The sequence below is a fragment of the Gasterosteus aculeatus genome, chromosome 2 (assembly GCF_964276395.1).
Source record: "Gasterosteus aculeatus chromosome 2, fGasAcu3.hap1.1, whole genome shotgun sequence".
Taxonomy (NCBI): Eukaryota; Metazoa; Chordata; class Actinopteri; order Perciformes; family Gasterosteidae; genus Gasterosteus; species Gasterosteus aculeatus.
In genome coordinates this window covers 18958779-18973510 of record NC_135689.1, presented here as the reverse complement: position 1 = coordinate 18973510, position 14732 = coordinate 18958779, and the positions used below count along the sequence as shown (strand labels likewise).

The 14732-nt window shown below is 47.1% G+C and overlaps 1 protein-coding gene across 1 annotated transcript; it reads right to left on the bottom strand.

Moving 5' to 3' along the window:
- Positions 1 to 3503: 3503 nt before the first annotated feature.
- On the bottom strand, positions 3504 to 7024 carry pim1 (Pim-1 proto-oncogene, serine/threonine kinase). Its single transcript, XM_040193826.2, has 6 exons — positions 6533 to 7024; positions 6292 to 6398; positions 6142 to 6192; positions 5667 to 6033; positions 5064 to 5240; positions 3504 to 4977 (listed from the first exon to the last, which is right to left on the bottom strand). Exons 1-6 carry the CDS (start codon positions 6612 to 6614, stop codon positions 4763 to 4765), a joined length of 999 nt encoding a protein of 332 aa, XP_040049760.1. The 5' UTR covers positions 6615 to 7024; the 3' UTR covers positions 3504 to 4762.
- Between the last annotated feature and the right edge of the window lie 7708 nt (positions 7025 to 14732).

Here is a 14732-nt window from a genome sequence, read left to right as displayed (position 1 = left end):
CCGGCACCTTTTCTGCTCTTAAGCGTGCGGGGTGTGTGACACACACACACACACACACACACACACACACACACACACACACACACACACACACACACACACACACACACACACACTAGGCTGACGTCCGGATTTTCAATGCCCTTTTTCCATTTCAAGCACTGGACCAAATCATGTGTTTTTGTTGCAACAACAACAGAAGTACAAAGTTGCACAAATGGAGCAAGTAAAGTACAACCAGTTCATGAGTACAGTACTGGACCAAATGCACCTTCCACCTTAGGGGGGATATTAGGAGTTGGGGTCGCAGCAATGACTGGAGGTCAACTAAATACCCTCATAAGTATCGTGGAATGAACCCTCGCGTGCTGTGTGTCTTCCCTGCAAATGACGCAGTAACCGTCTCCGTTTATGATCGTCCCCGCTTTGGTTTGATCTATTGCGCCCCCCCCCCCCCCCCCCCTCACCGCATGGCCAATTTCACAACACATGCACGAGTTCGTTTGTTTTTCTCAACGTCAGCGGCCACAGAGCAGACCAGTGCGCACACGTGAGAACGTGTGGGTCCGCGTGCATTCATCATGCATCGGGAGACAGCCCGGTGACAGGGAGAGATCGTTAAAGAGGAGGAAGGGGGGAGGCTGGCGGGGGGCGTGGGGGTCGGAGGGGGGGTGTATTTCCTTACTACATTACCCAACAGCTCCGGCTAAGTGCGCAGCAGTTGGAACAGGGAGGAGGGCGGTTACGCAACAGCTGTGTTGTCTTCTTCTTTCTCATGAAAAGGCGCGGCGCGCTTACGGGAACGAGGCGGAGACGAGCCAATCAGCGCTCAGCGGGGGGGGGGGGGGGGGGGGCGAGCGCGAGGCGTCTCATTTCATTAACGCCCGCAGAGGGTGAGTGGAGAAGGCGCGTGAGAGAAAGGAACCAAGGACACAATTGACTCATCGCCGCTCATCTGCGTGTCTTTTCTCCTCAAAGCTGAGCATAAGACGGCTTTTGTGTCCCCTGCGATGACTCAGTATTTGACCACAGTCAAATGAACTTTGGAGGGGGGCCGCGGGGGGAGTGTGGGGAGGGTGGGGAGGGCGATCACCCAGCTTTCGATTTGACTCAACGAGAGAGTTTGCATGTTAAGTTCCTCCAGAGGGAAAACAAGAGACGCTCGAGGACCCGTCAGACCACAGTTGGCCCCCAACGTTACGATACAAGTGCCTCAGATGAATACTTATAGATTCATAGTTGGATGGTTTTCGCTTCGTTAGCAAGAGTTAGGTGAGAAGATGGATCCAAATATGAAAGGTGAACTAGAAACAAGGTGGATCACCTTTAAGTTGACATTCTGTACACATGGCATCCATTGTAGTCTGTCCATCCCGGGAGTGGGATCCCTCCTCTGACGTTCTCCCTAAAGGTTTCTTCCCTTTTTTCCCTCTTGTAAGGGTTTTTTCATTGTTTGGGGAGTTTTTCCTGTGCCGATGGTGGGTTTCGGGGCAGAGGATGTCGTATGTGTACAGACTGTAAAGCCCTCTGAGGAAAATTTGTAATTTGCGATTTTGGGCTATACAAAATAAAATGAAATGAATTGAATTGAATCGAGGAGTCGCTGCGTAGTGCGGCGCCAAACTTTGTGCTACAAAAAATGCAAATAGTTGTTGCACTGTTGTTTTACGCACAGATTAACCAAAGGGAGCTTTTTGAGTGCCAGTAGGCAGATTTGACCTTTTAGGCCAATGGTGAACTCAACAAACTGTTGTTTATACATCCAGCAGTTACACATTTGCACTTTTAATAATTTGGCAACGTGATTCTCCAAAACTTGTTCGTAAAAATGTATACGAAAATCTTGAACATACAAATTCGTAACAATACATCTGAACTGGCGGTGGTTAACCACGCCCCTTGAGTGAACAACATGGCGGACTATGTCGGATTCTTGATTTTACATCGTTAGACTTCACAAAGTGTGTTTACAGGGTGCAGGTCCCCATTCACTTTAAATAGGGTGACGTCATCAGTTGCCAGTCCGTATTTATTTAGTATGTATCACTACGAATTTCTGTGTTCAAGATCATTGCGAGGAAGAAAAACCAAAGAGAGATTCTATGTAATTAGTACATAGAGATTCTAAGAATGTACATATATATATATATATATCTCAGTGTGAGTGACATGCGGTTCTCGGAATGAGAGGGGAAATGAATGGCGGTGTCATTCGCGGAAACTACCTGTGGTCTCTGATGCGCTGTAATCTCTTCAGGGAAATTGCATGTTGTCTAAGTAGTTGCAGAAGAAAGCCAACAGCACATCAGAAAGAGTATTGGCGACTGAAACCTCTCTTTGAATTCATGCTACGGAGGACATTTTATTTATTTTCTGATATAAAAATACATTGAGCAAGTTGGATTGAGCCCATGCAGGTTGTTGATTTGGTACAAGTATGACTTGTCCACAGCATTTCCAATCATGTCACACCTGGTATACACACTGTGTGCACCCAAAGGTCCACAAACGGGGGCCCGATCGTTGTTTTTTGCTGTAGGTTGGTTGCCTGAAGGAAGATTGGCGGGAGTCCCCCTGGAGCGACGCCACTGATTAAAGCTTCCGCTCTCCGCTGTTAATGTCATGAGCATCTGCTGCTTGTGAGTGAGGTGAAACCAGGTGGCAACCTGCCGTTTGGCCCAGTGGACTGTGTCCTCTGGGTGCAAAAAGAAGTTCATTGACGATAAGTGTGTGATAAAATGACCCTACCTGATTTACTACCTCATTAAACGCTATAAAGAAGATTCTATGGTCTCAATCTCTGCTGCTATATTCTTTTTGAGTACAGCATGATGTTCATTTAGAAAATGTCCTTTTAGAGTCAAATAGACCATAAAGCTGTCAGAGTCGTGTGGGGGTCTCAGAAAAGTTGTGTTTGAGTAGAAAGTATCATCCGACGAAAACGACTATCTACAAAACTTCTCCATTGCTTCTAACAGCAGTTTAATGAAGATGAAATCCTGACATGTTGAACGGGGTTCATGTTGAATGTGATGGTGCTCCAGTTTTCGGTCAGGTTCAGGTCACTCATGAGGTCGATGCTTTTAGGTCAACCATGTCAGATCACCCTGCCCAGAACTCCAATTCAATAAGAGCATGTTGAGTTTGATGAGTTATTGGTAATGGTGGCCGTGTTTGTTTTTAGGTAGTAGATTGTTGACCTTTTGGAATTTTCTGTCACTAAAAAAAGTCTTCTAGCGGCACGCTTATCTTTATCTTGTCTTTACAAAAAGGTATCAGGAAACAGGAAATCTGCCGAGAAACATATATAACAACCTGACCTAGTCTGTCTTAAAGTGTATGTGCTGCTTTTCTTTGAACTTCAATCCTGACACATTTCTTTTCTTGTTACTTTGCACTTTGATCTGACGGGTTTTGCATCACCGATGGTTTATAACGCAACTACGTGTAGAGGTCACAACTTACACACAGTGTTAGATGAAGCAACACAAGGGAGTCAGGGGTCATTGTTTAAAAAAATATTTATTGAAATTGTATAAAAATAGTTTCTAACACAACTGGCAATTCTAATTTGACTGAAAAAAAAAAAAAAAAGAAAGCCAGGCAGCAGCCATGTAACCAGAGTTTTTCTCATTCACACACACACACACACACACTCTGAACAAACCCGCTCCCAAAGCAGACAACAGTAACAGTTACTGTCAGTAGACTCGTCGCATCGACACATTGTGATGGAAGTACTTTTGGGGACTATTTACACGTTATTTACATGACACACACAAACAAACACACGCATCTGCTCTTCAATAGGAAATAAAATCCTCAAGCCATAAATAAATTTGGCCGGTGGGGGGGGCGTTTAAATAATTGTTTGGGCCCTTCGGTGACTGGAATGAGACGCGCGCCAGCAGCCGCCCCCCCCAAAAAATTCTCTTTAAATAAATAAATATATTCTGCGTCGTCGATGTGTGTGAAAAAAAGCAGCTGCGATAATAAATATCTTTATTTACAATTCTCGTGCCCAACGGACTTTTAAGACCTGTGTGAGGCACTGGCTGAACATCGAACACAAAACAGCGATGAGCAGAGGTTTGCATTGTGGTGTGCATTCAGCGCCGGTGTGACCTCACGCGCGCTCGTGTGCGTGCACGGGAGGGTCGGGCACGCTGTAGTAAAAGGGGGCGAGTCCAGTGTTTTCTTTTTGTTTCCCCCCCGTCTTGTTTGCACGAGTGGCTCCCGGAGCTGTGAGGTTTCCTGGTTGCTAGTGAAGTAGTGATAGCGGTGCTTGTGGATGACATAGGCTTTACTGATCTAGGCCCATGAGAGGAAGAAAGTAGGAAAATAAAAAAAATATAAAGCCTAGTACAGTGAGGAGCTTCAACTTTCTCTTGGCAAAAAAAAAACAGAACAAAAACTGCCGTTCTACTCTCACAAATTCAAGTATTTTCAGGGTCCCCGCGACAACCTCGCAGAAGGCACTTGAAAGGTGTACGCGTGCGCGCCGCCCGCTTGCCGTCTGGGCACAGCGGCGAGCGCCAGCACTGCGTTTTTTGCTCGACGCAAGCCTCCCAAAAGCGTTGCGGAGCGCGCCCTCCTACAGGCCGGGGCGGTGAGAGAGGGTCCGGGGCGGCGGTGTCACGACCTCGGTTTCCTTCAGCCGCCCTCCGTCTTGCCCTCTCTGCTTTGGGTCCGTTACACAAGTCTTTCTCTGTAATGGTCTCTTCTAGCGTCACGGCGCGGTCCCGTTTTCAGAGGCGAACCCTCACCGGGCCGCGGCCACCTGGGCGGACGCGAATGCCGCCGTCTCGTGGCCGATGGTGTGCAGCCTGATCTCCGCCGCCGTCTTCTCCGTCTGCAGCAGGGACGGTACCGAGGGGGCGGCCGCGCTCTGCATCCACGAGTGGTTGACGATGTCCTCGAAAGACGGGCGGTCCGCCGGCCGCAGGGAGAGGCACCACTTGATCAGCTGCTGACATTCTGGAGGAGCGGGAGGGGAAACAATAAGTACGGAAGCGCGGAATGGAGCGCGGCCGTAAAAGCAGCGGGCTGCCGCGCAAATTCACCTGTGGAGACTCTCCTCCGGAAGAGGACCTGCCCTCGGGTGATCTCCTCGTCGTGTTCGAACGGAATGTCCCCACACACCATGTCGTACAGCAGGACGCCCAGGGACCAGACGGTGGCGGAGCGGCCGTGGTAGCGGTGGTATTTGATCCACTCTGGTGGGCTGTACACTCTCGTGCCTGTCAGGTGGGGGAGGAAATAAAAACACATTTTTAGTAACGTGTTTATTGTGTTGCGGAGTGAAAACAAAAAAGGGGCAGGGCGCGAAAGGCTTCAACGGTAAACAAAACAGTTTACTGCCGGCGTGCTGCGCGCGTGCGCGTGGGAGGGGCGACATGTGACTTTGTTTACAAACTTTGAGTTGTAAAAAATGCAGCTTCCCTCCTACAGGGGGAGCCAGAGCAGAAGCTACGCTGCCGAGGCGATATTAATAGTCCTGAGGGAAGGAGAGGGGGGGAATCGGGGGATCGGTGGGGGGGGACTGATGACACAACCTAGGAATTGCTGCCTGACTAAACCACGGCAAAGAAAATGAAGCACCGACGTTACTAAAAGAAAAAAAAAATCCCCATCAGCACTCTTCTTCTTTCCGCGCGGTGACTCACCGTCGAAGTCCGTGTAGATGGTGTCCTTCAGCAGGGCCCCGGAGCCGAAGTCGATGAGCTTCACCTCGCCGCTGCGCAGGTCGATCAGGATGTTCTCGTCCTTGATGTCGCGGTGCACCACCCCGCAGCCGTGGCAGTGGCGCACGGCCTCCAGCACCTGGCGGAAGAAGCTGTGCGCCAGCTCCTCCGGCAGCGCGCCCTTCTCCGTGATGAAGTCGAACAGGTCCTTGACGTTCTCGGGCCGCTCCATGACGATGATGAAGCTGTCCGGCCGCTCGTACCAGTCCAGCATCTTGATGACGCCGCGGAAGCCCGTGCAGACCTTCTTCAGCAGCACGATCTCCATCGGGACCCGGTATCCGTTAGGCTGCAGAGAGGAGCGACGCGCTGTTAGCGTTTACTACGTGCGCGCAAAACCCGCCCGCTGCGCAGTGTGCCGGTCGATGCGAACGCGGTCGTAAATGGGTTTTCTTACCAGCTCTCCCCAGTCGGAGACTCTGTCCTTGGCGACGTGTTTGACAGCAACCTAGCGGGGCGGAGAAGACGCGGCGTCAGGCGGCACGTTTCACAAATACCAAACATATCGCACATTAAAAAAAGGGAAAACACACGAATGCGTACTGACCGGAGCTCCGTCCGCGGTCCGCGTGCCGGAGTACACGGTGCCGAAGCCGCCGCTTCCCAGCACCGCGCCGACCTGGTAGCTCTTCTCGAACGGCTCCCTCTCCTTCCCTGTTAGGAAACACGCGCAGACACGGCCGGTCAACACCGAGCTAAACCCGAGACGTGCCGGGACAACTGCAGCGCCAAACGAGGCGCCGTCCTTGAGAAGGAGCGGCGGACAGGAGACAAGAAGGGCGTCTAACCTTGGTGGACTTGGTGCTGGATTTTCGCCGGCATGTCTACGGCAGAGATGTGGGCCAGAGAATTGAGTTTGGACAGCAGCATTTCTCACAGGAGATCCAGCACACGCGCGCGCTCTTCTTCTTCTTCGCCTCGTGCGTTATTCCGGTTGTAGGACGCTCCCGTCTCCCGCCTTCAGCTTAAGCTCCACGTTGCACGGATCAGTACCGCGGCGAGGATCCTTTCATCCGGATAAAAGCAAAAGACACTCCGGGGAATGTAGCCCCACCGAAAAAGCTCGTCCCGCCGTGTGGATAACGGAGTTCTCGTGGGAGGGAAAACAAAAACAACGCAAAGCACAGCTGGTGTCCGTAATGTTTTGTAAACAGTAACGCGGAGAAGACGGCGCGTCGAGCTAATGCCTCCGTCAGTAAAACCGGCTCTTGGAAGAGGGAGAATGGGGGAGGACGATTATATCGCAGTAGTAAGAGGGCGTCACCACCCTCCTCCCACCCAACCCCCCCACCACATGCGTCACCGGCTCTTTCCGCTCCCCTGCGCCAATAGGACTGCGCGGTGCGTCAATATCACAACGAAAATAGAGGCATGACGGGCTGGGCCAGACACAGACGTGGCGGGAATAAAAAAAAACGCGCTAAAAGAAAAATAGAGGGCTGTAGTAATAATGAATTCCACTTGGAGGGAAAATGCAAATGTAAACCCGGTGGCCCCCAGTCTCGTTTTTCCGCGGGAAAAACTGGCAGTTAATGTAAAGTAAAGTAGAAACTGGTTAAATGCCTTTTAAAGTAACCATATTTCATATGTATTTTGTTGTGTCTGCAAAAACAACAACAACAAAAAAGACGGGTGCTTTTAGTTGCACTTAAAGCGTTTATTCGGCTTGGTGAAAACATTTTTGCGCAAAGAGTGGAGTTCATCAAGTGCGTCCCCGCTATTCCGCCCCCCTGCCGTGTACCTGATTATTTGCACATTAAACACACAGGTTTACTGGCCGAAGTGAAGTCTGACACGATGACTCTTTATTTGAGTTGTTTCTCCACTGGCTGCGCATCAAAGCGCGCCGGGCGGAACGGGCGCATTCCTCTCATTCTTTCAAATTGGGTGGCCGCGTTTGCAGGCGCTCACAGGATGTGGGAAAACAGAGATAAAAAGACTTCCATTTACTCCCCCCTCCCCCTCTCTCTCTTGCTCTCTCTCTCTCTCCCCGCTCCCCCCTCCGCCCTTCTTTTCCCGCGCATGTTATTGTCTGAATGGAATTCCTCCCCCTCCCCCTCAATCAAGTTAAGTTTTCCTTAGAATTTCGTGCACAATCATAATAAACTTATCATAATGCTGATATTGCATGTCCCAGTAGTCCCAGTCCCATAATGGGGCACTGGAGGAAAAGATATTCTTAAGGAAGACAAATGTTTGTTAATTATCATTCAATTATTTTGATGGAACTTTTAAACACTTTTTAAAGTAGCAAAGATTAATTCTGTCCATCAATACATTTTTAAAAAATCCTTTTGCACGGCAACCGTGCTGCATGGGCCTGCACCAAGATATTTTGAAGACAAAAACAAATAAATAATATAAGCTGCCAAGTGGCCTACTTTAAAGACGAAAGTGCGTGCACCATTTCCTAAACTGTTTGCAGGTCACAGACTGGAATGCAAGTGATACCATCGGAGCGTTCGTACTTTGCCCCAGGGCAAATTCCTGCAAGGTCTCCTCAAATCAAAAAGTTACCACGCAAATTCACCCTCAACCACGTAACTCCAGTGTCAACCAATTACAGTTTAAAACCGCTAATTCAAACACAACTTATCTTCTGTACTCCGTGCGTGCTTGCGTGCACAAGTTGGGTGGGCTAGTTCAACTATTTTTGATGCTCTCTTGTTTCACTTTCACGTTGCTGAATTCACAGCTTAATACTGTGAAACTTGCAGCAGTAAAACCTTAGTAGTAGCAGTAGTGTTTTTAGAGTGTCGTGTGAAGAGGTGCAGAGAGGAGTGGCTTCATGCTCAGTCAGGGGGGGGGTCGGAGGAGAAGCCTGTGAGAACGGAGGGGCCCAAGGCAACGAGTGCGCCTCATGAAATGCCACCGGTGAGCGCATCTCGGCGCGGCTGCAGATAGCCCTGCCTGCATGATCAGCAGGGCTCAAATGACGGGCGTCTGACCCCATCTGTCAGGAGGACAGATTAGTAGTTGCACCGCTTGCTTTTAGGGGCACCTGCTCGGTCCAATCTCTGTAAATCTTACTGTAAAGAAGGACGTCACAGATTTGTATGTCAGCGGTCAACAGAAATATCCCCGCTGCAACCCCCATATCTTTTACAGTCATTTAGGTTTTTGCAACGTTTGTGTTGACTTGTCGGTCCGGCACTGCACGCTGAAACTTGAGAAAGCCGCAATGGGAAAATAGCTCCCTGGCAAAAGGTTTTGCTTATGTAATCCTATGAATTGCTTCCTCTTTCTCGATAAATAGAAACTGTGCCCGCAGAAAGCTTTCGCAACACCAAATTATACTGCTCCACGTTGAACGTCACACTACAATCCAGTGTTGTTATATATATAGTCTCAAGTCTTTGTACCCAAGTCCACAGTCAAGTCCCAGGTCACTACGGACAAGAACTGAGTCACGAGTCGAGTCACAAGTCACGACTGACAAGTTCTATGTCAGTACTAGTAGGACGTAATACCTCTCTCTAAATAAAGTTGACGGTCTAATACATAATAACTTTGAAGGACGTTATCCAATGTAAGCATGCTGCTTACTTTCCTTTTTGTGCGACGGTGTGTTTTTTATTGGGGGGAAGCTTCCCATAAACTGTTATCTATGACTCTTCAGTATCCTCAAGCACTCAACCTCCATCCTTCCTCACAAACTTATAACCCTTCCGATGTAACACATTAACCAGCTTAATTACACAGCGTTTTCTAAGGAGGTGATTCACTTCCCCCCGCATGGTCTCACGGATTCTGCCTCGGACTTACGCTGCCTTTCTCCTTCAAAGTTTTCTGTCTTGGTAAAAGGGTCATCCATACATGTCCACACTTGCTCATCCATCAATCACGATGGCCAGCCAATCACCTCTTCGGCTATCCTCGGATCTCAGCTCCTGCCGCTCTGTAAGTGGCCGGAAAATGAATCATGGGCTGGCACAGGGGTGTCTGAGTGGATACAAGATGGCCTCTGTGGTCACACTCCTGGAGATGTGCATGTCATGTACAGACATAGATATTCACACAGCATCCTGCTCTCATGTGATAACATATGCAAACTAATAAGACTCGCAATTATCACAAATAACTGCTTTTAATTTTACTGAAAAGCACACAGACCTTTTTAAAAAAATGTAGTTAATGGCATTTCTCTCAAATTTCCCGTAATAGTTTTGTCAGTTTATAGCCGGCAATTTTAAAACGTCAATTGCCGGTGGGCAAATATTCCCAACGTGAGAAAGATCACTGTATTCACAGTATAATTGCTTGACACTTTGTGAGATTACAATGTGGAACAGCTTTTTAACTGTAATGATGGTGATGCAGATACATTACGTTCCCTCCATAAACACAAGAATGTTTTTTGCATCGTTTTGTAGCAGTAACTCATATATGGATTGGAATGGTTACGCACGTGTAACAGGTTTTAAAAGGAATGTAATTGAGAAAATAGGCCACATTCTTCAAGCTTTTTACACTTGTGAAAATACCATTTCACAACATAAACGTGACCACAAGCCATCGTCTTCTGAAGGGTGAAATCTGCATAGAATTCATTGCTGCGCTCCTTGCTGACAGCCCGTCATCTTGGCTGTGTGCAGAGCTAAGCGGTCTGCAGGAAGCTGAGTTTAATCACCTGCGCCATGCAGCGTGGGCCTTGATTGACAAAGATTACCCCCCCACTTAAGACCGGCCGGCCACGAATAAACACAAACTCTGATACATTAATCTACCATGCCTCCAAATGAGCTGCTGAGGCTTTGAAAGCTTTCCCAAATAAGGAGAGCATAAGCATGCGTGAAAGTTTAGAAATATTTTTAGAGGTGGTCTCAGGAAGAAGGAATGGCTGCATGGTCGGTTACCTCCAGTGTGGTCTGACCTCTCCCCAGGTAGCCGCTGGCCCCCCCACCCTTCATTCCAGTCCTCGTGCCCTGAGGGGTCTCGACTGGCGGGGCCATGAGAAAACCCTCCAGTGGACATCAAAGGCAGGCCTATGTGGGAAAGCCCCACATAGGGCCCTCAGAGTGCCCTAAAGGTCACCACGGGTCAACCTTCATGTCAGCAAAGGTCCAGCTCAGGGGTCAAGGGTTACTGGCATACCTGTCCTTCGCCACACAGACCGTTCTTCCAGGAAATGATCCCCACTTGTCTCAATTAGGAGTTCAGCTATACCAAAGGGCCTATGTACGGCTTGTCTATAGTTGTTATGGATGAGGATGTAATCTGTGTGTAGAAAGACCTGGATGCTTTTCATGCTGCCCGTGGTTACAACGACAGGACTGTTGTCAGCTTTGGACCTGTCCTTATGGGGGTTGAGACCACAGGAAATATCTATTCCGAGTTTACCCTGTTGATAATGACACTGTTGACAGGAGTGATTAACACGATATCCTATAAGTTAGTGAACCTAGTGATTATGTTCATAGATAATAAGCTATAAGTAGGGTTTGGAATGTTGGATATATTGGTTATTGTTGTGCTGTAGAGCCCTCTCCCTAACACTCCACCAAATAGCAGGGCTCCAATCACAATTTAGAATGTAGGACAACAGCGACTGTGCCTGGCTTTATATAGGTAATATGGACATTTTTTCATGTAACATCTAATGTTAATGCACCACAATACAATGGCTGGCTAGCTACTGTTGAACAATAACCAGTGGTTCCCAAACTGGGGGTCGCAATGTGTTCAAACCACCCCCCCCCCCTTCCTGAGCGGCTCGGGTTACAAGCGGGAAATGTCCCTATATCCTCAAAGAGGGCCCTGACTGACAAGGTTTGGGAATCACTGCTATATATGTTACTCCTTTAGTTCCACACCCTCCAAATGGTTTATTAAGAAGAGGATGTTTGGTTTCTGCCGCTTTTTAGCATAAATCATGGATATTTGAGACCATTTCACAAGAAATTTAAATTTTAAAAGATGAACTGAGATCTCAAGATGTTTTGGGAATCCCATTACATTGGATCAGGACACAAGACTGGAAAAGTTTGTGGATGGGTCAGCCCATCTTATCTATCAAAATATATATACCCTTTCTCCACTACATGTACAACATGAAATATACCCAGTAATATTTGTAAATTAAGATAGCTGCGCAAAATGTATGCTTTTCCTGCACGTTTTATCAAAAAATTATAAAATTGTGTGAAGATTTGTGGGGCTTTTGAGTTGGTCATTCCTCAACACACTGATTGGTGTTTACCCCAAAAACTAGGTTCATAGGTGCATCTCAATATATACATTTACATGTTCTAATAGATTTGATATCAATATATTTATATTGTAATAATTGTATATCTATTCTTTAGTATAATATATTTATTAAATCATAATATAATGATGTTGTAAAAAGTAATAATGTGTGTTTGATACCCTTTTATGCATTGAATAATACTGGGATGTTTACTGTAACTGATTGAATGGCCCTACCAAAAAAAACTCCACCAGCAGCCACTGCTTATCATGGTAGATTTTTAATCTTTGTTTATTAAAGGGGAGTTCCCTGAATTTTCTTCCGGGTATCACCTGTCACACTAGAAATGACTGGACTTTTGGAATCAGTGCATCAAGCCAGACATTCTCAAAATGCATATCATCTTTTCTAATATCAAGCCATGCATTACTTAATCAGACAGACATTTTATCAAACCATGAACTATGAGAGGGAGGGAGGGACAGAATGTCAGACCCCCTTCTGCGGAATAATACATTTTCCAAAGGGACTGTGCCTCTCAGAAAAACACTGCCAAAATCATCACAAAATGAGACTGCATTTTGTTAGCATTGGATTGGATTGGATGCATTGTTTGGGGGGGTTGAATGCCATGTGGTTTAGGAATGCGAGAGATGAGGAAGAATGTGCTGAACCAGGAATAATACTGCTGGTGCCCCCCTTCCCACGGAGGAGAGAGGGGTTGGGGAGGGGAGGGGGGTTGGAAAAATTCATTCATCCACATGAGACACAGACAACAGTGACACATTAAACAGCGTTGTCACACAAACAGCCCGGTGATACTGCTGCCAGTCACTTCTCTAGAATGTTGGTGGAGAGATTATTTAGAACTTTCCACAGGATCAGAATAGTTAAAAAGAACATTGCGTTTGCCAATCAGCTAGTCTGTTTTCCTTCTGAGCGGTATGTAGGCAGCGTGAATGGTACCATTTATTCCCACGAGAAACTGGTTACACTGATGTCACTTATAAAAAGCCCTTTTCCAGATCAATGCGTTTACTCGGTTGAGTTGTGGAACGTTTAAAAAAAAATCCCATGACTAGTAAACCACCGGTTCCCTTTCCAGTAGAGTTATTCAGCTGCTCTATTTACTTTCAGTCTCCAACCCCCAACCAAATTCCTCCATCTCCCCCCACCCAAACAGTTACATTTGATTTGCATTGTTGCCCAGAGAGCAGGGTGGGCGGTTGTTGTTGTAGTCGGAGGGGTTTTCCCACCAGCTTTTTCTCTCCCGCCAACTCAAAAAACCTGCGGCTGCCGGTGATGTCATGGCTCAGAAACTACTCAAAGCTGCTTCCCTGGGAAACCCCATATCAGGAAGTCCAGACAGCTTTTGTCCCCCGTCCACCTCCTCTCCTTGATTGTTATAGAAAAGCAGCTTGGAAGTGACGGCAAGATTTCTGATTCGGTTCCCATACACTGAAACCGAACCTGATCAACTTACAGAATTGGGGCGTGGCTTCTCATCTGCCCTGCGTTTCTTCCTTTGTGTTACGGTAACCTGAATTTCTTTTTGTAGGGCAATCGCATTGAGCAAATTCTATAATGAGGCAAGCAACTTCCTTGGTAAGTAGCCCTCAGTGATGCACCAAAGCCCTGAAAACTCCTAACCGTGTAGTTTAAACAGCGATAAAGGTCCCAGGTCCTACGATGTAAACAAGATTGGTTTAGTTGCAGAAAATCTATCAACAACAACAATGGCTAAAAGAGGGATGAGGGAGTTTTGCTTGAAATTTGTTATCCACGTTGAAATAAATCACTTTTTTACTTCCTGAAAGCGGCCACGTGATAGGAGTGTGACAAATTAAGAAGGGTCACGACTGCTAAAACCAATATAGTGGCGAATGCAGGTGTGGGCGTGAACGTTTCCAAATGTATTGTTTTCGGTTTTCGAAGTGTGGACGCTCAATGTAAAAGTAGCAAAACATAGGGGTCTTTTTATTTTCCAGTGTGTAATAAAAACAATGAAGGGTCTACCTTGGAGATTAGCAGTCTACGGGATGACCTGCGTGGTTGCTTATACGAGGGAAACCTCATCGATACTCAGACCAACTACCTCAAAGGGACCAATCTTATCAGTGGTCATTAGTCGTGTTAGGAATGTGAAATATTCAGTGTTTCTCTTCACTTTCGCAGAGTAACGGCTTTGGATTGCATGGTATTTTAATATGTAGATCCTGAATCTATTGTCCCATTCACATTAAAGAGACAGAGTTCCTTTAAAGATCCCTGATTGAAGGGATTAACCTGTGAATAGATGGCAAAACCCACCATGGCCTTCTTTTCTCCACTGGCTTTTGCACACTGGTGCATGTGTGTTTATGTGTGAGTGCAGGCGTGTGCAGAATTGGCCTTGCAGGAGGAAGCGTGAGGAGTCGTCTGGCCCTCGCTGTCCCTGGGGGGACGGGCGGGAATGCAGAGCATAAATTCCTTTCCTCCTCTCTTCGTCTTATTCCTTTCTTATCATTTCTTCTTTCCCTCCTCTCTATCTGTCCACTGATTAGACCCTAGTCTCCATGTCATCCCTAGATAAGACATTCCCTCCATTTGGCTGTGATAAAAATGAATGAAAATGCCACCCACTTCAATCTTGTAAGTAAATATCTCAAGCTAATTAGTCTGGGGATCAAAGGACATGTCGTTCTGTCTTCTTCTTTTCTCTCTCTGCAGCAAATGTTCAAAGATCACGACATCCGGTATTCTGTAAACAAATGGAGGAAGTGAGGAGATGGCTTCCGACGCACATAAAAGAAGGCTTT